This window comes from Hakea prostrata, chromosome 2 (genome assembly GCF_041222555.1).
Source record: "Hakea prostrata isolate BN-2017 chromosome 2, UWA_Hpros_2, whole genome shotgun sequence".
In the NCBI taxonomy this organism is placed as follows: domain Eukaryota; kingdom Viridiplantae; phylum Streptophyta; class Magnoliopsida; order Proteales; family Proteaceae; genus Hakea; species Hakea prostrata.
Genome location: NC_142601.1, coordinates 3,150,748 through 3,175,918, shown reverse-complemented (window position 1 = coordinate 3,175,918; position 25,171 = coordinate 3,150,748). Strand labels below are relative to the sequence as shown.

At 34.9% G+C, this 25,171-nt stretch overlaps 3 protein-coding genes across 3 annotated transcripts; all 3 read left to right on the top strand.

Annotated features, from left to right (window-relative positions):
* The first annotated feature begins 5,844 nt into the window (after positions 1-5,844).
* Positions 5,845-7,953, top strand: LOC149023296 (TMV resistance protein N-like). The gene is made up of 3 exons (XM_089143851.1): positions 5,845-6,548; positions 6,940-7,437; positions 7,699-7,953. The coding sequence occupies exons 1-3, from the start codon at positions 6,064-6,066 to the stop codon at positions 7,769-7,771; spliced, it is 1,056 nt and encodes a 351-aa protein (XP_088999977.1). The 5' UTR covers positions 5,845-6,063; the 3' UTR covers positions 7,772-7,953.
* A 2,119-nt stretch (positions 7,954-10,072) lies between these two features.
* Positions 10,073-15,137, top strand: LOC149023295 (disease resistance protein L6-like). Its single transcript, XM_089143850.1, has 4 exons — positions 10,073-10,781; positions 11,149-12,235; positions 12,385-12,672; positions 12,821-15,137. Exons 1-4 carry the CDS (start codon positions 10,300-10,302, stop codon positions 14,540-14,542), a joined length of 3,579 nt encoding a protein of 1,192 aa, XP_088999976.1. The 5' UTR covers positions 10,073-10,299; the 3' UTR covers positions 14,543-15,137.
* Positions 15,138-17,644: 2,507 nt separating this feature from the next.
* LOC149023294 (disease resistance protein L6-like) lies at positions 17,645-21,204 on the top strand. Its single transcript, XM_089142726.1, has 4 exons — positions 17,645-18,126; positions 18,935-20,033; positions 20,175-20,462; positions 20,560-21,204. Exons 1-4 carry the CDS (start codon positions 17,645-17,647, stop codon positions 21,202-21,204), a joined length of 2,514 nt encoding a protein of 837 aa, XP_088998852.1.
* Positions 21,205-25,171: the final 3,967 nt, after the last annotated feature.

Sequence of the window (25,171 nt, the reverse complement as noted above, 5' to 3'; positions counted from 1 at the left end):
TTTTTCCTAAAATATCACATTGATGAGAAGTTGGGGTGTAGATTTGTTAGATATTAATTCTCTATATACTAGCTTTTATTATTTTATAATATATTATCTCACCTTAGTAAAAAAAAATCAATGATTTTTTTGAACTAGAAATGACTTAGTTTGAAAAATATAAATTATCTTAAAAATAATATAAAAAGTGAACTCATAGTCTACTATGATCAAAATGACTAAAGGTCAAAGTTGAGACTTATAGTTATATCAATGTTAATGTGAAGATTAGGGTAAAAATTTAATACATGATCATGGTCAAATTAGCATTAAGACTAGAGCCAAAATTAGGGTTAGGATCAGGTCAAAATCAGGTGGATGCTTACTACATTGGTAATGAAGATAGATTTTATTTTTATTAATTTTTTACAAAACATGATCACGTTTTTAAAATTTGACACGTGTCAAATATTCACTCATGTGGATTATAATTAATTCCTCTCCATATGGGTGAAGGGTCCAGACTCAAATCATGGGCCTAGATCAAAGCCAAGATTAGGGCAAATATCAAGGCCAAAATCAGGGCCAGGATCAAGGCCAAGATGAGGGTTAGAATCAGCTCCAAAATTATGGCTAGAATCAAGGCCTAGATCAGGGCCAGAATCAAAGCCATAATCAGGGCCAAGATCAAGATCAAGATCAGGGTCAAAATTAGGTCTAGAATCATGGCCAAGATCAGGGTTAAAATTAGGTCTAGAATCAGGGCCAAGATTAGGGCCAAAATCAGGGAAGGGCCAGGATGGGCTGGGCAAGCCAGAGAGTAATCCCAGGCCTACCCTTGGCCCTAGTTTAGGGTGAAAATAACTCACCCTTAGGGCCAAAATCTTTAGCCCAAGCCCTATTCGGGCTCAGGGTGGATCAGGGTCGCCAGGGCCAAACTTGCACTCCTATTTCTTCCAAGAAAAAGAGCTGAGCAAAACCCCATAAAAATGAAGAGTTTAAATGATTTTAAGGGAAATGCAAGTATATTGATCTCAAGTTAAATTTATTTCCCTAGAAAACTTAATTTAAGTGTTTGGTTATAGTTTAGTTTATATTTATGATTGAGCATGCACCACTCTCCAATGCTCTTTGATCAAATAAATCTTTTGTTTTTTATTAAATTACTTTTTGTTTTTATTTTTTTATTGTATTTTAAATATTTCCAAAATAATAAATTACATATAGACAGACCTCTTGAATCTAATATTTATTATTTTTATATAAAATTAATTATAAATATCTTTTTATTACTAAATAGTAAAGGTAAATGATGATATTAACAGTAAAATTGTGTTTTTTACAAAGGTAGGGTAAAGAAAAAAAAACATATGAGCCCCATGTATAGTAGGGTGAGAGAGAAAGAAAAGAAATGAATGAATTTTGTAGAAAAATATTAATTATGGGTTTTACTTTTTTTGTTTTTCACATTTTTTTCACAAAATTTTACATATTTTGTAGTGTTTTGAAAATGCATAGGATGAGACAGTTAGCTTGTCATCTAACTTTTTCACCTCAAAACAACTAAACAAACTACACTTTTAAGATAAAGAAAATTTTTATTTTTTGAAGAATTCTTTTATTTTTTTTCCCACCTTACTTTTATTCTAGCAAACAAACACAACCAAAGGATATTTTTAATTCTTCGTTAAGAATAATAAATATAAGGGATAATTACTGTTGCCCCCTTGTACTTTGATTTTATTACTATTTTATCCCCTGTACTTTTTAAAATTACTATTCCAATCTTTAACTTTGTTAACAATTACTAATGCCCCCTACCGTTAAGCTCCTTCAGTTTACTGATGATGTGGCATCTATATTGTTTCAAAATCCCAAAAATAACCCTTCAATTATTTTTTTACTTATTTGCTCTTTTTACAAGTTATAATACTACCCCTTAATAGGAAAAATTAACTTTAATTTTACTTTTCTTTTTTAAAAAGAAACCACCAAATAAAAGAAAGATGTGATTTTTTTTTTTTAGAGAAAGGGAGCTTTGATTAAATAAAGAGAAAAAAAAGAAAGAAAATTACATTCTGAAGAATTTCTTACCATTAGCATCATCCCGAACAAAAGCAGAAAGAGCTAACGGAAGAGCATCTGCAGCTAGATGGATTTCTTGAGAAATATTAAGGAAACCTGCTAGGAAGTCCGCACAAACGTTAATCTCCCGAACATGATGAACAAAATTACATATCAAAAAACCACCCCTTAACTCCCTAATCTCCATGATCAAATCAACAGCCCTCCAAGATGTAGAAAAATGTCCCTAAATAGATTGGATGGCCACCATGGAATCAGATCGAATTTCTATCATCGTCAAACCCATTTCACGAGCAGTCTCCATGCCACGCTTGATCGCATATAATTCCAATCGAGTAATATTTTTTACATTACTACCACTTGCCAAAGCAAAAATAACCTTACCATGCCGATTTCGGGCAATAGCTCCGTACCCACCAATGTCTTCTCGACTAGAACCATCACAATTTATAGCCACCCAATTACCTTCTGGCTTGGGCCATCTATGACAAACTGCCTTTGGAAGTTGAAAAGTCACCCCAATGTGCCATCGAGCAAAAAAATTCCTATCTTCTTGAGTGTCAGTAAGTTTGAGTGGAGGGTGTGCGAATCGCAAGTGGGTATCCTTCTTAATTTTTCCCAATACCACCTGAGCTTCTGTAGTAGTACCACCTGAATATTCGACTGTTCCTTTCCTCCCAAATTCTATATATAGTTGTCTTGTCATAGAGAAACAACGGACTGCAGCTCTTCTTTGTCGGACACCAAAAATGTATGGTGATCCATATGAGTTCATCCTTCCAAGAAGCCAATGGCAACCTGGTATACCCATTTAGCTCTAAGATATGACACCATATTTCACTAGAGTAGGTACAATAGAAGAAGATATGATCTAAGTTCTCTTCACATCTATTACAAAGCACACAAGTTGTCTCTGTCACTACGCCCCAATTACGCAACTGGCTTCTTGTTGAGAGGCGTTCTAGACATGCCAGCCAAGTGATAAATGTAAAACGAGGGTGATTTCTTTTTGCCCAGACCACCGCCAACCAAGCAACTTTATCAGACCTCTTACGCAGGCTATCCCATGCAGTGCGAAGCGAAAAAATATCATTTGTGCTAGGCATCCAAACTACTGAATCACAGGGAAGGCGAGAATAAGTGTGGGTATCGTTTATTTCATCCCACCGCTCCAAGATATATGGGTCAGACGTTGTTAATTGCCATGAAACTGAATTTAATAAAAGCTTGTGCACCTTGTCAAATGTATGTCTACCAAGTGCTTGAGCAATCATCATGCCCTCCTTTTGCAAAACCCCTCCTTTTAACCAGGGATCGTCCCATAAGTTTGTGGTCTTCCCATCCTTGATAAGGCATCGAATGAGACTAGCTACTGATTTCTTGGTGTCTAGAATATGACTGAGAGATAATGAACACCGGTTAGGTTTAGGTAGAGACCAAACCGAGTGATTTCTCAACCACCGAATTCGAATAAAATTCGTCCAACATGAAGGTTCCCCGCAGGTAAGCTGTGGTTTTGTTCTTCTCTAAAAATAAATCACCAAATAAAGGAAAGATGTAATTAAATAAAAACTAAAATATTAAGAAATATTAAATTTAATTCAAAGCTGAAAATTAAAAATCACCTAATATATGCTGACCATTATGTATGTTACCAAATTTTATATTAATTAGATCTTATATGCTAATTTATTTGTAAAACTTCCATCATGGTGATTATGAAAAATTTAAGTGGAATGTGAAAGTTTCAACAATCATAAGTATGTGGTCCCACCAAATTCAAAACTAATTCTAAAATATAAAATTTTAAGGATATAATTGATATGCAATATGGTTTCTATAAATGAAGATAATGCCATATTTTTTACTTCTTAATTTTAAGGGTAAAATAGACATTTCATATTTGATGTTAACAGCCATTTAACACCTTTAGAAGTGAGGGGGCAATAGTAATTTCACAAAGAAGGGGATTTGATTAGTAATAAAACTAAAGTATAAGGGGGCAATAGTAATTCTCCCTAAATATAATTGATTGTAAACTTAAGAATTATATGTGATTTATCCTTAAAATAAATTTATGAAATGAGAATCCTAACTTAATTGCATGCTTCCAATAGTGAAACAAACAGGAAATAAAGAAGTTAAATGACAGAAAAGGACTACTGTAGGTTGGAAACTTTCAATAATGAAAAATGATGTTGTAGAAGTTGAATTTTATCTACTATTAGAGCATAGTTAGGCAAAAAAAAAATATTGAAATCATCTCTAGAGTGGAGGTCTTGTTTTGTCTCGCAGATGTTGTCGGTGGTTAATATTTTGATGTTAAAAAATAAATATAAAACAGCTGGAACTCATTAATTTAAATTAAAAGGAACTTAACAAGTTGCAATCGGTCTTTTTTTGTTTTAAAGAAGTTGTCAGGCAAAAATATTACACATTAAAAAAATGAATATCGAACAGCTGGAAATCATTAAATAAGCTTTGAATCCTATTTTTTTGGTAAATAATTACCTTTGGATTTTGAAAACAGCTCCAATCATAGAAATTTGAGCCCAAGGTTCTTAAAAAAAAATTTCCAGATCTACTGATCACATTTTACTTGTGTATATTTTTAATTTATATTTCTTGATGAATAAATAGGTTCGCCATCACTTAATCACTTCTAAGAGAAATTTAAGTTTTAACACATATAGAGAACCACATCGTCTATAATTTTCACTCCTTATAAGTTTTATCTAAAATTGTGATCCGTGATAATTAATTATCTAATTAAAAATTGAATATAATAAAGTTTTAAAATTAAGTCTCAAGAAAATAAAAAAAAGAATTTATTAGATTGAATTTTTAATTATGATAGTTGGATAATTAAGTGTCATGTATTACAATTCTAAATAAGAATTACAAAATATGAGAAATGTAAAGGATGTGAACCTTATCAATATCTACATAAAAGATCAGTTATAATCTTGACAAAAATAGATCCTTGTTAGTTAAGTTTAAAAAAAAAAAATCTAAAAATTAATCTCCTTCACCTACCTTCTTCTTTCCTTTCTCGTATCATCAAACAAAAATTTCCATAAAAGCTTTAACGTGTTGGAAATAGAGGGTTTTATTAGAATCATCTATTACCATTGAAAAAACCACCCACCATCACCTCCTCTTATGGTTCAAATTGGAATTTTAGGATTTGATAGTTTTGAAGCCCTTAGAATTATCATCTTTATTATCTTTCTCTTCAATCTACAAATAGAGCAAACTCACTAGAGAATTCTTCGTTATTATGTTCCGATTTATAAGAAAGAAAATTTAGATTTAGGATGGTAAAGGAGCCTTCACAGGAAAATTAAAATATCGAATTTGATGAGGATTACAATAATTTTTGCCACATTGTGCTCAAATCTTTAAAAGTAAATTCCATTTCAATGACAGAAATTGCTTCAGTATAAATGCGTAGGACTGTCAAGCAAAATTTTGATCCGATGGCTGAAAATATCAAAATTTTGCTTGACAATCCAGCAAGGTCCATCAATGACACCATTTTCATTAAAATATAAAACTATCCGACCTATAGTAGTATTTTTACTTGTTCATTTCTTTTTTAACTAGTGCAGATTTTCATCTCATAGAAAATAAATAATTTTTAATAAAAAAACAAAAGTGATTTGATCAAAGAGCATTCGAGAATCGAGAATGCTCCACTCACTTTGGGTGGTTAACAAGAAATATTAAATAAGCATGGGTGAGGTCAACGAGAAATTTAAAGTAAGCATGCATATGGGTGCTTTATTATGCTCCAGGATTTACGATCACTAAGCTGTTCATCCACCTTTTCCTTTTCAGATCTGAAGTTGAGTGAGTTGTTATTAGCTTTCCCATTTTCAGTTTTGGAGTCTTCTTCATCCATAACTCTCTCAAGACAACACAAAGACCGTTTAAGATTGGCTCGTCTTCTTCCAGTAAACAACATTTGCAAGGAAATCAAGCAATCAATTTCATAGAATGTCTTCAGCTTCTCAACATGATTTTTCTTCTGCTTTGAATTATGAAGTGGTCTTGAGCTTTCATGGCAAAGACGTTCGTACTGGTTTTGCGGACCATCTCTACCATGCTTTAGTTGGGGCTAGAATTCGAACTTTTAGAGACGATGAAGAATTGAAGGAGGGAGAAGAGATTGATCCTAATCTACTTGCTTCTATCCAGCAATCAAGAATCTCCATTCCCATTTTCTCGGTGAACTATGCATCCAGCAAGTGGTGCCTCAACGAGCTTAAGGAGATATCTGAATGCAAAAAAACAAGGGGCCAGACTGTATTGCCCATTTTCTACAAAATTGAACCCACAAATGTGCGAAACCAGACTGGCGAATATGCGAAAGCCTTTGCTGACGAGCACTCGAAGCACTTGGACCAGACAATGGTGACAAAGTGGCGAGAGGCTCTGCAAGAGATAGGAAAATTGAAAGGAGTGCATCTCAAGGAGGACATGTAAGTGCAAACATTCTTTCCATTTCAAATCATATATATATATATATATATATATATATATATAAATACATATAAGAGAGGCAGGGTTGCATCAATGAAGAATAATTTAGGATTAGAGGTACCCAAGATATATTTGTGGCTTATAACTAAAACTATCCGAGATATTGTTTATCAGTTTTTTTTCACCCTATATGCTCTTTGTGAAAGATTTTGATGATGAAATAAGACAATGAAAGGTTCACATAGTAAAATTTGAATAATATATACATCAGTTGAGATAATTCACTTGTGGATTTTTTTCTATGTTGAAGATTTCTTTCTATTCCTTTCTTTATGTACATTATTCATCACCCTTTGTGTTAATCATTTTTTTTTTGTTTGAATCATACAGGTATGAAACGGAGTTAATAAAAAAAATTGTAAAAACAGTTTCAAGTAAATTCTATATCACTGAAGTGTTCTTGAGCTTTCATGGCAAAGACGTTCGTACTGGTTTTGTGGACCACCTCTACCACGCTTTAGTTGGGGCTGGAATTCGAACTTTTAGAGATGATGAAGAATTGAAGAAGGGAGAAGAGATGGCTTCTAATCTATTTAAAGCTGTACAGCAATCAACAATTTCTATACCCATTCTCTCGACGAACTACGCATCCAGCAAGTGGTGCCTCAATGAGCTTAAGGAGATATCTGAATGCAAAAAAACAAGGAACCAGACCGTATTGCCCATTTTCTACAAAATTGAACCCACAAATGTGCGAAACCAGACCGGAGAATATGAGGAAGCTTTTGAGGAGCACCTGCAGCGCTTCGACCAAGAAACAGTGAAGCAGTGGCGAGATGCTTTGAAAGAGACAGGAAAATTGGATGGCTGGCATCTCAAGGAGGGCATGTAAGTGCAACACATTCTTTCTAATTCAAATCATATATATAAATACATATAAGAGGCAGGGGTTGCATCAATGAAGAATATTTTAGGATTTGAGGTACCCAAGAATTATTTGTGGCTTAATAATTAAACTATCCGAGATCCTGTTTATCATTTTTCTTTTGTGGATTTTTTCGATGTTGAAAATTTCTTTCTAATCTTTTCTTTATGTACATTATTCGTCACCCTATGTGTTAATCATTTCTTTTTGTTTGAATCATACAGGTATGAAGCGGAGTCAATAAAAGAAATTGTAAAAACAGTTTCGATTAAATTGAACATGAGACTTGTTAAGTAGGTAGAATTCAATGTTAAAATGCTTGTGTGTTGTATGGAAAAAAAGATATGCCAATGTACGAGGCCTCTACTTCTGCAAGGTTTGGGAAAGATCATAATGTATGGTAGTTATTTTTTGTTTTGTGAACAAACTGTTTTTAACTAGGATCCTCCAACGTTAGGTTCGGACTCCAATGGAGCAATTTTTTATCATTACACAACTTGGTATCTTTGGATGAAATGGTTTGGTATGATTTAAAAGGGTTATATCTTTCCAGCCTCTCCGGAGTCGAATTGTTTGTTGAAGAAATTCTATCTTTTCCTAAATCAAATGAGTAATTTTGCGAGGTTTCTTTTTTTCCCTATTTTAGGTTTTGGATATTGTTGCTCCAAAATCTGACCTACATTCCGACTAGTTCGTTCAACGATTAAACCTGGTTCTTGGTTCCTGAAAAACAAGGAAAGTGAGAGTGGCCGCCTCTAGGGACAAGAAGCCACCTCTAATGATTGAGCCAAATTCGGTAGAACATGAATCCTCACCACGAGAAGTAAATGCTCCTAGAAGATGAAGAGAGAATGTCATCTTGGGTTGTTGGCTGGAAAGTTATGAACCAGGGTTAATGTTCTTGAAGGACTTACTTTTGGTATCGAGTGTTAGCGTATATATTCCCCTCGTACCTCTTTGATCGTGAAGGTGTTGCTTAGCCATCAGATTCATGGATTCCAAAAGGAGGGTGGCGATCGCTTGGGGGACATAGCTTGATCAGCAAGCTAAACCCCATTCTTCCCAAGGATGCTTTCACAACTGTAAATAATCCCACTGAATAAGGTGATCAGATTATCACTGGGATAGATGTGACAGCAAGTCCAATCTTCGGTAGACAAAATGGTTGGGTGCAGTACTCGAGTAAACAGTAGGTGAATGAGAAGCTTCCCTGATGTCAATGAGCACTTAATGAATCTCAGTGCATTCAATGCTGAAATTAATGCGTCGACTGATGTTTGAGAGATATGCACAAAGTCCTATGGCAACGTTACATTGTCTGAGAAGTAGCTTATAAGGTACCTGCTGAGAGGTTAGTCAATAATAATAAAAGTATTTATAATTTTTTAATAATAATAAATATAATTAATTGTAAATTTAGTAATCTATATGTAATATATCCTTAAAATAAATCTATGGGATGAGATTCCTAACTAGTTGCATGTTTCCAACAGTGACAAGACAATGGAAAAAAAAAGTTAAAAGACAAAAGAACGGACAAGTAAAAGTGCTCTGTAGATTGGACACTTCTAATAATGAAAAATGGTGTCGCAGAAGTAGAACTTTATCAACGATAGAGCATGCTGAGGCAAAAATTATTGAAATCATCCCTATTTCGTCATTAAAATAGGGATCCTAGGCCCTTTAGGAATCCTATGAGGGTTTGGTTTTCCATTCCTAAAATTTCTTTTTTCTAAATAATAATTGAAGAATATTATTTAGAGTTCCCACCCAAATGAAAGAAGAAGATAAAAGAAAGAAAGAAAAAAAAAAACTGACATACACATTGAGTGAAATTGATTGCTTTACTTCTAGAAATGCCAATTCAGAAGGTACGTGCTATGCTAGAGTGGACTAGTGGACTTGTTTTGTCACGCAGACATTGTGGTGGTTATTATTTTGATATTAAAATATGAAGTTCATGGTTTGAATCCTTTTGAGGTCAGTGGCAAAGTTGTGTCTTATGTTCAAATTATATGTAATAGCTACTGTTTAAGAAGATAGTCGAGGTACGCATAAGCTAATTAAGTTCGAGTGAATTTTAATTTAAAAAAAAAATAATAATAATAAATAAAAAAGACCAAACAAATCAAAAAACACTCATACTATGTATATCAGTGCATGATATGGTAATATATATATATATAATGATATCATATGGTGTATGATGATATGAAACCATATGATTACAAGTTACAACACAACCTATTACACTCAGCTACCAACACTTACCACATGTTTGACAAAGCTGATCTAAGATGGCATGTTTATTCTCTTCAGAAACCTCAATAACTGTGCATTCAATTTCTAACATAAAAGAAATCATATATCGTATGTGATCCAATAGATGGGGAAAGGATGATGATGAAAGCCAAAAGTCAAAAAATAAGAAAATTATATGAGAATTTCTTGATATCTAGGACAAACCCATGTTGTTTTGGACAGTAAATTTTTTTCACTTTATTTATTCACATTTAAGATTTAACTTGAAGTCATCGTACGCCTAACTATAAAAGTCATGGCCTCCTTCACAACCCACTTTGCGTGCTCGACAAGAAATATAAAGTAAGCATGGGTGCTGCTCTATTATGCTCCAGGATTTACGACCACTAGCTGTTCATCCACTTTTTCCGTTTTCAGTGCTTCAGATCAGATCTGAATTTCAGTGAGTTCTTATTAGCTTTCCCATTTTTAGTTTCTCTCAAGACAACACAAAGACCTTTTAAGCTTCGGTCGTCTCCTTACAGTTAACATTTGCAAGGAAATCAAACAAACAATTTCATAGAATGGCTTCAGCTTCTCAACATGCCTCTACTTCTGCTTCGAGTTATGAAGTGTTCTTGAGTTTTCATGGCGAAGACGTTCGTACTAGTTTTGCGGACCACCTCTACCACGCTTTAGTTGGGGCTGGAATTCGAACTTTTAGAGATGATGAAGGACTGAAAAAGGGAGAAGGGATTGCTTCTAATCTACTTGAAGCTATCCGGCAATCAACAATCTCTATACCCATTCTCTCGATGAACTACGCATCCAGCAAGTGGTGCCTCAATGAGCTTAAGGAGATATCTGAATGCAAAAGAACAAGAAACCAGACTTTATTGCCCATTTTCTACAAAATTGAACCAACAGATGTGCGAAACCAAACTGGGGGATATGCGAAAGCGTTTGATGAGGAGCACTCGAAGCACGACCAGACAATAGTGAAAAAGTGGCGAGAGGTTCTGCAAGAGATAGGAAACTTGGATGGATGGCATCTCAAAGAAGACTCGTAAGTGCAACACATTCTTTCCGTTTCAAATCATATTTATAAATACGTGTATGAGAGGCAGGGTTTTGTATCAATGAAGAATAATTTAGGATTATAGGTACCCAAGAAATATTTGTGGCTTATAACTAAAACTATCCAAGATATTGGTTTATCATATATTTTTTTTACCCTATATGCTCTTTGTGAAAGATTTTGACAAAGAAATAATACAAGGAAAGGTTCACATGGTAAAACTTGAATAATATACATTAGTTGATATAATTCACTTGTGGATTTCTTCTATGTGGAAGATTCTTTCTATTCCTTTCCTTGTGTACATTATTCAACACCATATGTAAAATCATTTTTTTCTTTTGGAATCATACAGGCACGAAGGGAAGATAGTAAAAGAAATTATGAAATCAGTCTCGAGTACATTGAACAAGAGGCTCGTGCATGTCCCTAACAACCTAGTTGGAATGGAATCTCATATAGAAAAAATGCTGGAGCTACTAGATATTAAATCTGAGGTTACAAAAATTGTGGGGATCCATGGCTTTGGGGGCATCGGAAAGACAACAATTGCTAGAGCTGTTTGCAACAGAATCCTTTATAAATTTGAAGAACATGCATTTATTGAAAATGTTCGAGAGGATGCTAGGAAACATGGGATTCACTATTTACAAAACAAACTTATTACAGGTATTCTAAAAGATGGAAGTCCAAATATTATTGATATGGACACTGGAATCAAAGTGATCCAGCAAAGGTGTGGAAAGAAAGTTCTTGTTGTTCTTGATGATGTCGATGAAGATACTCAAGCAAAGTCTTTAATTGGAGATGGAACTTGGTTTGGTATCGGAAGCAAGATCATTATCACAGGCAGGGATAAGGATATTTCCATTTCTCTAAAATCCACGACCTATGAGCCTCCTGTAATGAATTTAGATGACTCTCTTGAGCTTTTTAGCCGGCATGCATTTAAGATGGATCAACCTCAAGAAGATTATTTGAATCTCTCACAAGTGATGGTAAAAGTTATTGGAGGACTTCCGCTGGCTCTTGAAGTTATAGGTTCATCACTATTTTCAAAGAAGAAACAAATATGGGAAAGCACATTGAAGAAGTTGAAAAAGGTGCCCAATAATGAAGTTATGGAAAGTTTAAAAATAAGTTACGATGAATTAGATGATCTAGAGCAACAAATGTTCCTTGATACAGCTTGTTTTTTTATAGGAACAAAAAAAGACTTTGTTTGTTGTATCTGGGAAGGCTGTGATTTTTACCCCCAAGCAGGACTTGATGTTCTTTGTGCAAAATCTTTGATAACAATTAAAGAAGATAATGTGCTAGGAATGCACGATGTTCTTCGGGATCTTGGGAGGGATATTGTTCGTCGAGAGAGTACAATACCAGGGAATCGTAGTCGAATATGGTTTGAAGATGAAGTCTTGGATGTTCTTGTCAAAAAGAAGGTACATATTCACTACCTCTATTGAAATTATTCATGACATGGTTGTCAATTAGTTATTTGATGGCTTTTTTTTTTTTTTCATTTTTTTCGTGCTTGTTAGAATAATTTGGTTTTTGTATAACATTTAATAGAAAGTCATTTCTTTTGTAGGGAACAAATAAATGCGTAGGACTCACCATTGACTTGAAGCAAAAAGCAAAGAGCAAATGTTTGATGGGTGAGGGATTTGATGCAATGATTGAACTAAGATTACTCCAACTTGACCATGCACAAATTGCAGGGAACTGCAATAATTCTTTTTCAGAATTGAGATGGCTTAGTTGGAAAGGATGCTTTGAACCATATGTGTTAACCAACTTTTATCCAGAAAAATTGGTCGTTCTTGATCTATCATATAGTGAGTTCACTGAAAACTGGATGGGTTGGAACCATATCAAGGTCTCTCTCTCTCTCTCTCTCTCTCTCTCTCTCTCTCTCTCTCTCTCTCTCTCTCTCTCTCTCCCCCCCTCCTCTATGTGTGTGTTTAATCTGTGAATTTTTATTTTAAAACATGAATAGCTTATTTTCTTTTTAAATTATTTTGCAGATGGCTACAAATCTTAAAGTTCTAAAACTCAAGAATTGTCATCAACTACGTAGTACTCCTGACTTTTCAGAAAATCAACTTTTGGAGGTATTGATTTTGAGGAAATGTTATAACTTGATTGGAATCGACACATCTATTGGCTATCTTAAGCACTTGGTCGAATTGGATTTGGAGCTCTGCTTTAGTCTATTGGATCTCCCAATTGAAATTTGTGAGTTGGGGGCATCCCTTGAGACACTCAAGCTATCTGGATGTACGTCTCTAAGAAAGGTATCAGATAAACTTGAGCAGATGATATCCCTGACGACACTTTCTTTGAGTTGCGATGACGATGTGGTTTGTCTTCCCTCAAGTTTGAGTAGCTTAAAGCTTGGTAGCTGCAATTCACTTGGAAACATCCAAAATCTTCCCCCAAATTTGACTAGCCTGTCAGTTGAATCTTGCAATTCACTTGAAAATATCCAAAATTTTCCCCCAAGTTTGACTAGCCTGTCAGTTCAATCTTGCAGTTCGATTCGATACATATCGGGTCTTTCACCAAGCTTAAATTTGAGGGTTTCTTTTCCATTTTTAGAGGGTGGGGTGGGGATATCAGGAAGCCTAAATATAGCATCTTGCGAGAGCCCACAGGAAAATGCAAGTTTTGATGAAAACTTGAATTCCACAGAGTATTGTTTCATTGGATTCTGCAAATCATTAAAAAGATTACCGAATTATCTATCGAGGAATGGTGTCTCCATTTTTGTAGGCGAAGGGATGGATTCTCTTGAGTGGTTGAAGATATGGGAGTGCAATTCACTTGAGAAAATACCATACCTGAGGGATTCGAAAAGGCAGAGGAAAGTACACATTTATAACTACCACGATTTAATAGAGATCGAGCACCTTGGGGGCTATAAATCCTTAGAACAATTACACATCAAGGGCGCCTCATCATTAAAAACGTTGTCAGAGGATATCTCAGGTTTGACGAACTTGAGGGATTTAAACATTGGATGCTGTGAGTCGATGGAAAGCTTACCTGATCTCTCAAACTTGAAACAATTGAGGGAAATGAGAATCTGGGACTGTAAAAAGTTATCTGAAATTGGAGGCCTTCACGGATTGGAGGCCTTGCAAGAGTTAGTTATAGACGGATGCGAGAATATAGCCGAGATTCGTCTAGTGTATGGATCCAAGGAGGCATTGCGGTCTTTGGACAGATTACCATTGGATATTTCAAACTTGAAAAAGTTAAGGAAGTTACGTATCGAGGGATGCGAGAAGTTGTCCAAAATTCTTGGACTTGACGCGTTGGAGTCCTTGCAAGATTTGGTGCTAGGCAGTTGCAATAATCTAGCCGAGATTCATGGTCTCGACAAATTGAAAAGCCTGAAGAGTTTGAACCTATATGATTATTGCTCCTTGGAAAAACTACCGGATCTATCAAACTTAAAGGAGTTGTCGGGTATACGGATTGTGTTGTGTCACATATTATCTGAAATTCCTGGCCTCGATGGATTCAAGTCCTTACAAGAGTTGTCAATAATAGGATGCCGCAATCTAACCGAGATTCATGGTGTTGAAAGATTGAAAAGCCTAAAGACTTTGCGAATTGAGAAATGCTGCTCTTTGGAAACATCACTAGATCTCTCCAACTTCAAAAACTTGGAGAGAATAAGTATTAAAGGATGCAAGAATATATCTGATCATGAACATCCGGAAAGATGGACAATTCGCTGACCTCTCTTTTAGTGTAAGTGCCCTTCTTCCCCAAAGACACCCTTTGCAGATTAGTTGAAGGTAAACTAATGGACTTTGGTTTATACAAGTTACTTAGATTCAATTCTTTATATCTAAGTCCAATCTCGACAATATTGTTTGCCTGATATTCATTTGTTCTTTGGGTAATTACTGTGTGTTTTTCAATATTCCCATTTATAGAATTGATTGATGGCAGTGAAAAGGGTGAATAATAATTTTACATTCTTCAGTCATCACCACAAAAAGCAGTCAATTTATTGAAATTCATTGCTGAATTATAATAACACTACCTATACTCAGTCTAATTCTCAGCTTGTAATGACCTCTATTATTAGATATTAAGAGCCCTAATTTTGCATATTTTACTAGTCAGCTTTTTTTTTCTTCTGAAGTTTCCTATCTCTTCAAGCTTTTACAGAATTTCTTTGTGATAATAACTTAGTTTGTTTAATTCAAACTGCCTTGAGGGTGGTGGAGATGCAAATGATCATTGCATGAATACAATGGACATGCTCCAGGCTTCTCTATCAATGTTATTTTCCTTTTCCTGGTTCTGATTTACAAAATTGAAGATGATTCCATGAAATTCCATGACATATGAATTGTGCAGGGAAGAAACGAAGGGACACAATTTGCATAGCTCTTGGTGTTGATTGTTGCAACAAACAAAAATCAGTAATGGAAAGGTTGGGGCAGCTGACATACAATTTGTTTTATTAGTGTAGTTTTTTTGGTGCCAATCCAAATTACCAGTGGTTCTTCTTGACTAATCAGCATGTTTTCTGATTATATCAACTTGTTGAGACAGAAACTGGTGAATACGGTGTTGTGCGAAATACAGAAATCTTCTATGAGACGGAACCTACCAACCAGAGAACGAAGAGTTATTAAATGAGGTTGGTACTTCTCCAAATTTGAGTTGGTTGTTAATTTTCCTTCCCTTGTATTATTTCTTTCATCAAAATCTTCCACAAAGAGCGTATGATGTGAAAAAGAAAAATGATAAACAATATCTCGAATAGTTTAATTATTAAGCCACAATCTTCCACAATGAGGGTTGGTTCACCATCCTAAAATTAAATTTTCTTTCTTATAATTCGAAGCATAATGATTGAAGAATTTCCTCTAAACATGAAAGAAGAAGATAAAGACAACAGGGGGAAAAAAAATTTTGGGGGGAGGGGGGGAGGGAATCTCATCTCATACATATGCTAGCCATTGAGTGAAATTGATTGTTTGGTGTCTATTCAATACTAATTAAGAAGAGACCTGTTAAGCTAGAGTGGTCTTGTTTTATTGGGAAGGTGTTGTCGGTGAATATTTTGATATTAAGTAATGAATATAAACCAACTGAAACTCATTAATTAAGATGAGAAGGGACTTACTAAGTTGGAATTGGTCTTGTTTTGTCTTAAAGATGTTGTCGAACAAATGTTTAGACATTAAAGAATGAATATAGAACAGCTGTAACTCATTAAGTAAGTCTTGGATTTGAATCAAAGAAATATTTAGACATTAAAGAATGAATATGGAACAGCTAGAACTCTTGAATTTGAACCAAATAAATATTTACACATTAAAGAATGAATATGGAGCAGCTGGAACTCTTGAATTTGAACCAAATAAATATTTTACACATTAACATTAAAGAATGAATATGGAACAGCTGGAACTCTTGAATTTGAACCATATAAAAGTTTTATACATTAAAGACTGAATATGAAACAGCTGGAAGTCTTGAATTTGAACCAAAAAAATATTTTATACATTAAAATATAAATATAGAACAGCTGGAACTCACAAGGAAAGATGAAGGTTGGATGGACAGCTCCAATCATAGAAACGCTATTCACATGAATGCTATGGAGTTTCTCAATGTTCTTCATTACTTTTAAGGATCACATTTTTTATTTGTATATTTTTAATTTATATTTCTCGATCAATATGACAAAGTTATGTACCAAATGGGTTTACAATTACTTTCAAAGAGTTGGAAGTAATTTACGTTTTAACCCTTGTGTAAACACATAATACATATACAAAACAACCTAGGAATGAGTACCACTGTCTAAGTAACAAAAACAGATGAGGCCTAGACGGGTAGATTTCTTGTTCATTAAGCCAAAAAGTCTAAAAGTTAGTATTCTTCTATAAAGGCTTTAACATGTTGGAAATGGAAGGTTTTATTGGAATCATCTATTACTATTTGAAAAAACCACCCACCATCACCTTCTCTTATAGTTCAAACTGGAATTTTAGGATTTGATAGTTTTGAAGTCTTAGAATTATCAATTTTATAATCCTTCTCCTCAATATACAAATGGAATAAAGTCACCGGAAGAAAAATATGTTTTGATTTATAAGGAAGAAAATTTAGATTTATGGGTATAAGGTGAAATCCAGAGATTTCATCTTTACTATAAAAGTGTTAAATATTTGAACCGTAACTTCATAAATATTTTTTAAGGATGTATCTATAAATTTTATTCCAAAGATTCAGGCTAACCAAACAGTTAAATTTATAAATCATGACTCCATAGATTTGAAATCTCTAGATTTTTGAAATCTTCAGACTCAAGTAACCAAACAGGCCCTAAAAGAAAATTCCATATCAATGACACCCCTTGTCATTTCATTAAAGTGTAAAACGACCGGACAGGTTTACCTAAAAAAAAAAAAAACGACCCGACCTATAGGCTATAGCAGTGCTTTTATTTGTCCATTTCTTTTTTAAGTAGTCAAGATTCTCATCTCATAGAAAATAATTAATTTAATAAAAAGACAAAAGATTCATTTGATCAAAGAGAGAGCATTGGGGAATGCTCAACAAGAAATATAAAGTAAGCATGGGTGCATTATTATGCTCCAGGATTTACGAGCACTAGCTGTTCATCCACTTTTTCCGTTTCAGTGCTTCAGATCAGATCTGAAGTTCAGTGAGTTGTTGTTAGCTTTCCCATTTTCAATTTTGGAGTCTGCATTCACAACTCACTCAACACAACACAAAGACCGTTTAAGCTTGGCTCGTTTCCTTCCAGTTTAACAACATTTGCAAGGAAATCAAGCAATCAATTTCATAGAATGGCTTCGGCTTCTCCACATTACTCTTCTTCTGCTTCGAATTATGAAGTGTTCTTGAGCTTTCATGGCAAAGACGTTCGTACTGGTTTTGCGGATCACCTCTACCACGCTTTAGTTGGGGCTGAAATTCGAACTTTTAGAGATGATGAAGAATTGAAGAAGGGAGAAGAGATTGCTCCTAATCTTCTTGCTGCTATCCGGCAATCAAGAATCTCCATTCCCATTCTTTCGATGAATTACGCATCCAGCAAGTGGTGCCTCAATGAGCTTAAGGAGATATCTGAATGCCAAAAAACAAGGAACCAGACCGTATTGCCCGTTTTCTACAAAATTGAACCCACAAATGTGCGAAACCAGACTGGGGAATATGAGAAAGCTTTTGGTGAGCACTCAAAGCACTTTGACCAGGAAACTGTGGAGAAGTGGCAAGATGCTTTGAAAGAGATAGGAAAACTGGATGGATGGCATCTCAAGGAGGACATGTAAGTGCAACACATACTTTCCGTTTCAAATCATATATATATATATAAATACATATAGGAGAGGCAGGCAGGGGTGCATCAATGAAGAATAATTTAGGATTAGAGGTACCCAAGAAATATTTGTGACTTATAACTAAGGCTCTTTTTGGTATCAATTATCATTGTCAATTATGAAAAATTTTCATTATTTTAAATTGTTTGGCATCTATTCTGAATTTTATTTTTATTTAAAATAATAGAAAAACCTCCAAAATTCATAATGAACTTTTTGTCCATTATGGATTGTGATGAGAATTTCATTATCTTCATTTGTGTAAGTTTACTTAAAGTTCTATAAGTAAAATGAGGGTAAAATAGTCAATACACATTCTTTTATATCAACCATACTTTTTCCTTCTTTTCTCACTTGTTTACTATCATTTTTAACAATTTTTTATCTTGACACCAAACTTATTTTCCATTTCATAATTTATTTTCGATAAAATTCACCAAACTATTTTTCATTCTTGACCAATAATGAATTCTTGTACTTATTTATTTTAAATAGGCATAATAGAGAATGAGAATTGATACCAAAAAGAGCCTAAAACTATCCGAGATATTGTTTTTCATTTTTTTTCACCGTATATGCTCTTTGTGAAAGATTTTGATGAAGAAATAAGATAAGGAAAGGTTCACATGGTAAAACTTGAATAATATGATAATTCACTTGTAGGCTTCTTTTATGTTGAAGATTTCTTTCTATTCCTTTCTTTGGGTACGTTATTCAACACCATATGTATAATTTTTTTTTTTTGGAATCATATAGGCACGAAGGGAAGATGGTAAAAGAAATTATGAAATTAGTTTCGAGTACACTGAACAAGAGTCTCGTGCATTTCCCTAGCAACCTAGTTGGAATGGAATCTCATACGGAAAACATGTTGGAACTACTAGATATTAAATCTAAGGTTACGAAAATTGTGGGGATCCATGGCTTCGGAGGCATCGGAAAGACAACAATTGCTAGGGTTGTTTGCAATACAATCCTTAATGAATTTGATGAATATGCATATGCATTCATTGAAAATGTTCGACAGGATGCTGGGAAACATGGGATTCCCTATTTACAAAACAAACTTCTTAAAGGTATTCTAAAAGATGGAATTCCACATATTATTGATATGGGCACTGGAATCGAAGTGATCAAGCAAAGGTTAAGTGGAAAGAAAGTTCTCGTTGTTCTTGATGATGTCAATGAAGATATTCAAGTAGAGTCTTTAATTGGAGATGGAAGTTGGTTTGGTATTGGAAGCAAGATCATTATCACGGGCAGGGATAAGGATATTTCCATTTCTCTTAAATCCACGATCTATGAACCTTCTCTAATGAATTCAAATCACTCTCTTGAGCTTTTTAGCCGGCATGCATTTAAGATGGATCAACCTCAAGAAGATTATTTGGATCTCTCACAAGAGGTGGTAGAAGTTCTTGGAGGACTTCCGCTGGCTCTTGAAGTTATAGGTTCATTACTATCAAAAAAAAAGAAAAAATCAATATGGGTAAGCATGTTGAAGATGTTGCAAACATTTCCCAACAATGAAGTCATGGAAAGATTGAAAATAAGTTACGATGATTTAAAAGATACAGAGCAACAAATGTTCCTTGATACAGCTTGTTTTTTTATTGGAATGAAAAAAGATCTTGTTTGTTGTATCTGGGAAGGTTGTGGCTTTTTCCCTGAGATAAGACTTGATATTCTTTGTGCAAGATGTTTGATAACAATTAATGAAGATGATGAGCTAGGAATGCACGATGTTCTTCGAGATCTTGGGAGGGATATTGTTCGTCAAGAGAGTAAAATACTAGGGGAACGTAGTCGAATATGGTATGAAGATGAAGTCTTGGATGTCCTTGTCAAAAAGAAGGTACATACCCACTACCTCTATTGTAATTTTTCATGACAAGTTTTGTCAATTAGTTATATGATGCCCCCTTTTTTTGTGTCGTGCTTGTTAGAACAGTTTGGTTTTCGTATAACATTTAATTGAAAGTCATTTCTTTTGTAGGGTACAAATAAGTGTGTAGGACTCACCATTGACTTGAAAGAAAAAGCAAAGAGCAGATGTTTGATGGGTGAGGGACTTGATGCAATGACTGAACTAAGATTACTCCAACTTGACCATGCACAACTTGAAGGGAACTGTAATAATTCTTTTTCAGAATTGAGATGGCTTTGTTGGAAAGGATGCCTTGAACCATATGTGCTAACCAACTTATGTCCAGAAAAACTGGTCGTTCTTGATCTATCATATAGTGAGTTCACTGAAAACTGGACGGGTTGGAACCATATCAAGGTCTCTCTCTCTCTCCTCCTCTGTGTGTGTTCAATTTGTGATTTTTCAAGCATTTTAAAACATGAATAGATAATTTTCTTTTTAAATTGTTTTGCAGATGGCATCAAATCTTAAATTTCTAAATCTCGCGTATTGTCATCAAATAGGTAGTACCCCCGACCTTTCAGGAAATCGAGTTTTGGAGGTATTGATTCTGAGGGGATGTGATAAGTTGACTAGAATCGACACATCTATTGGTTTTCTTAAGGAATTGGTCGAATTGGATTTGGGGGGCTGCAAGAGTCTAGAGGATCTCCCACTTGAAATTTATGAGTTGGGGGCATCCCTTAAGACACTCAAGCTATCTGAATGTACGTCTCTAAAAACGTTGTCAGAGCATATCTCAGGTTTGACTAACCTGAGGGATTTAGAAATTAAATTCTTGTCGATTGAAAGCATTCCTAATCTCTCAAACTTGAAACAGTTGAGGAAATTGAAAATTCAGAGCCATAAAAACTTATCCAAAATTGGAGGCCTTCACGGATTGGAGGCCTTGCAAGAGTTAGTTATACAACGATGTAAGAATATAGCCGAGATTCATCTAGTGGATGGATCCAAGGAGGCATTGCGGTCTTTGGACAGATTACCACCGAATATTTCAAACTTGAAAAAGTTAAGGAATTTACGTATCACCTTTTGCAACAATTTGTCCAAAATTCTAGGACTTGACACATTAGAGTCCTTGCAATCGTTTTGGTCATAAGTGGTTGCTACATTCTAGCTGAGATTCAATGTCTCGACAGATTGAAAAGCCTAAAGGGTTTGAGAATTAGTTAATTGCAAATCCTTGGAAAAACTACCAGATCTATCAAACTTAAAGGAGTTGTCGAGTATATTTATCGTAGCATGTGACAAATTATCTGAAATTCCTGGCCTCAACGGATTGGAGTCCTTGCAAGAGTTGTCAATATTTGCTTGCGACCATCTAACCAAGATTCACGGTGTTGAAAGATTGAAAAGCCTGAAGACTTTGCGGATTGAGGTATGCTGCTCTTTGGAATCACTAGATCTCTCCAACTTCAAAAACTTGGAGAAGTTGTGTATTAAAGAATGCAAGAATATACCCGATCATGAACGTCCGGAAGGATGGACAGTCTTTCCGGAAAGAAGGATAATTCACTGACCTCTCTTTTAGTGAAAGTGCCCTTCTTCCCCAAAGACACTGTTTGCAGATTAGTTGAAGGTAAACTAATGGACTTTGGTTCATACAGGTTACTTGGATTCAATTCTCTATCTAAGTCCAGTCTTGACAATGTTGTTTGCCTGATATTGTTTTGTTCTTTGGCTAATTATTATGTGTTTGTCAATATCCCCATTTATAGAATTGATTGATGGCAGTAAAAAGGGTGAATAACAATTTTACATTCTTCAGTCATCACCACAAAAAGCAGTCAATATATTGAAATTCATTGCTGAATTATAATAACACTACCTGTACCCAGTCTAATTCTTAGATTGTAATGTCCTATTATTAGATATTAAGTGCCCTAATCATATTTTACTAGTCAGTCTTTTTTTTTTTTTTTTTCGTGTTCTAAAGTTTCCTATCTCTTCATGCTTTTACAGAGTTTCTTTGTGATAATAACTTAGTTCGTTTAATTCAAACTGCCTTGAGGGTGGTGAAGCTGCAAATGATCATCACTCTTTGGTTTGCATGAATACAATGGACATGCTCAAAGCTTTCCTATCAAGGTTATTTTTCATTTTCCTGGTTCCGATTTACAAAATTGGAGATGATTCCATGAAATTTCATGACATATGAATTGTACAGGGAAGAAACGAAGGGACATAATTTGCATAGCTCTTGGTGTTGATTGTTGCAAGGAACAAATAAAATTAGTAATGAAAAGGTTGGGGCAGCTGATATACAATTTGTTTTATTAGTGTAGTTTTTTTTTTTTTTTGTGCCAATGCAAATTACCAGTGGTTCTTCTTGACTAAGCAGAATGTTTCCTCATTATATCAACTTGTTGAGACAGAAACTGGTGAATACGGTGTTGTGCGAAATACAGAAATCTTCTATGAGAGGGAACCTACCAACCGGAGAACGAAGAGTTATTAAATGAGGTTGGTACTTCTCCAAATTTGAGTTGGTTGTTAATTTTCTTTTGGGAGTCTATATAATATGGTCACATAATTTTATTTTATTTTTTTCAATCAAGCTTATTCAACATGTATGCATTTGTTTGAACGTAATTGAAGTGAATATTTTTACAGTGATTCATCAAATCTTCCAGCAAAATTAACTATTGGTTTCAAGTTTCTTGTGTTTCTATCTAGAAAATCTGTGTGTCTGTGATACAGCATTTTGAATTTTGAATCATATTTTCAAAACCAGACCATTCATGAGGCCGATTTAGTTGAAGAAGAGAAATCAAGCCAAAAAGTCGTGGTGTTTTCTGTTGAATAAACGTCTGTTTACTAGACTTCATCAACATTGTCCTTTGAACTAATTCTCAGAATTTTCCAAACAGAGTAGGTGAGTGGTGCTTAGTTTCAAGCAAAATTGCTGGGATTCTAAAAGGAAAAATGGAAGAGATTCCAAGTGACCCTATCTAAGTATGAACCTTGTTTTAGTATAATCCATTACGCTATGGATGATGATTTATACTCAAATGGATTTCATTAAATAAGCTGAGTGATATCACTTGCCTCTGTTTTGCTCATTATTATGTACTATAACCAGCTGTTTTAATTAACTGGATGATCTAGTGAAGCAGTTGTTGGCTCTGTACATCAGCAGAATAATTGGGAATGAAGGATGATTCAATATTGTGGTCTGCCCATAGGCATGGAGAGGAACTCCAACTAAAATCACCTATACTCAATTGTTCAGAATTGATGTCCCAAGATTGATCCCCTTAGGTTTGTGGAGTTCGATCTGTTGGTTCACAGAGGTAATCTTGTTGGCGCCATACGTTTTCCTAAATTAACAAGCTTTCAATTTATTTTCACTCTCTCTAGAAGATCCTCTTCTCTTTGTGCCTTCAATTTTCCTCAATTTCTCTTTATTTGCAGTTGCATATACAGGCCTTCAGAGCACAGTTAGCTGGAAGGGAAGGAACAACTCAGAGTTGACTACAAATAATCCTAGTTCCTCAAGAAATGATTTCAATGTTCTTACTGTTTGCAATGGGTCACAAGTGCACAAGGAGATGACAAGGGCTGACAGGTTGCTTTGGCCATCACCTTTTGTTAGCACGAACTGAATAAGTAAGAAACCATCTTCGAGTTTCCGATCTATTTGATGAAATTTTCAGTTGGATGATGAAAGGATCACTTTCTTTTATCATACAGTTTTGGCTCTGACCGGAATCTGCTCAATTATGTGAGATCTTGTGAATGAGCTTTGCCCACATTTATTTCTTTCTTTCTAAATGTGTACATAGAGAATTCAAAGTCAATCTGTGCCATAACCTTGGGATAAATTTTGTGGAGTTCTGATGTCCATTTCCTCTCCACAAACTTTGTACATTGATGAGTGAGGGACTTGATGCAATGACTGAACTAATATTACTCCAACTTGGTTATGCACAAATCTTGGGGGCAACCTTTGAGACACTTCGGTTATACGAATGTTGTTCTCTGACGACTCATTCTTGAGATTCTCCTGCATCTGGGGTCTTTCATTGTGAAAAGCATTGTTTCTTCTTATTGTTCCAATTCTTTTCTTATTAATGATCTGGTTTTAAAATCAAAACCAGGTATAAGGAAATTGGGCAAACGTTCCGAGTGATCTCATTTCAGAATTGGGCAGCTTTCGTTTTCACTTTTCGTTGAATTAATGAATCTCAGGTGTTTCCAACTTGAAGATGTGAATGTGCTTCTAGCATGTACATTAATGGTGGCAACCTTACAGGTAAGGATGGTAGTAATTTTAAGAATCCAGGTAGTAACTTTAAGAAAGTTTTGGATTCGAGCTTTTGGTCCCTCCAAAAGCATGCAATATCCCATCAATTTCGTTGCACTGAGAAGTGGTGACGATGAAAAAATCTAAAGAGAAGTGGAAACTAGAAAGTAAAGATGAGGTGGTCTTGTAATTCCTACGCAATGAAGGACGCGTGGGATTTGGAGTCGTCTGTGTCACATTTTGCTAGTGGCACATGTCATAACAGAAGACTTTGAAAGTCGGCGGCGGAGATATATTTCAGCACCAATGGTTGAATCCACAACATAATTTACTGAAGGAAGCAACAAAAATTGAGATAACCAAAACCAGACAGCATAACTCTCATTTGAAGTCCTCATAGTTCTGTACAAAAACATTATGAGGCAAGGGTACAAAAATATTGGAGATGACGATTCTTCTTCCTGTTCTTCATCTTCTACTTTTGTTCGATGGTTGATTCTTGTGGTACTTTGAGGCAAAGTGTTTGGCAAAGGAAGGGAATCACTCAGTGGTGTTCTTGAGTGATTCGGTGATGGCTTGGAGTCGTTCTTGATGTTCTGATCTCACTCTGTGTTTGGTTCTTTGAGGCGATACCAGAGGGCTTTTATTCCTCATATGAAGAGGAAGATTCGATGTTGATTTGAGCACCAACTACTGCCGTATACGGTCATTTCTATATCCTTATTTTTCCTTGTTTATCTGTAATGTCTTGGACAAATAGTGGATTGGGTTCAGTCTTGAATCCCGAAGATGTAGGTATCTAATGCTGAACTCCGTCATC

Excerpts from the sequence above, each read along its gene's own strand:
- LOC149023296 (XM_089143851.1), top strand. The coding sequence starts at position 6,064 with ATGTCTTCAGCTTCTCAACATGATTTTTCTTCTGCTTTGAATTATGAA. Across the intron at positions 6,549-6,939 it reads GTGCATCTCAAGGAGGACAT|GTATGAAACGGAGTTAATAA; the intron begins GTAAGTGCAAAC and ends TGAATCATACAG. Across the intron at positions 7,438-7,698 it reads TGGCATCTCAAGGAGGGCAT|GTATGAAGCGGAGTCAATAA; the intron begins GTAAGTGCAACA and ends TGAATCATACAG.
- LOC149023295 (XM_089143850.1), top strand. The coding sequence starts at position 10,300 with ATGGCTTCAGCTTCTCAACATGCCTCTACTTCTGCTTCGAGTTATGAA. Across the intron at positions 10,782-11,148 it reads TGGCATCTCAAAGAAGACTC|GCACGAAGGGAAGATAGTAA; the intron begins GTAAGTGCAACA and ends GGAATCATACAG. Across the intron at positions 12,236-12,384 it reads ATGTTCTTGTCAAAAAGAAG|GGAACAAATAAATGCGTAGG; the intron begins GTACATATTCAC and ends TTTCTTTTGTAG.
- LOC149023294 (XM_089142726.1), top strand. The coding sequence starts at position 17,645 with ATGGCTTCGGCTTCTCCACATTACTCTTCTTCTGCTTCGAATTATGAA. Across the intron at positions 18,127-18,934 it reads TGGCATCTCAAGGAGGACAT|GCACGAAGGGAAGATGGTAA; the intron begins GTAAGTGCAACA and ends GGAATCATATAG. Across the intron at positions 20,034-20,174 it reads ATGTCCTTGTCAAAAAGAAG|GGTACAAATAAGTGTGTAGG; the intron begins GTACATACCCAC and ends TTTCTTTTGTAG.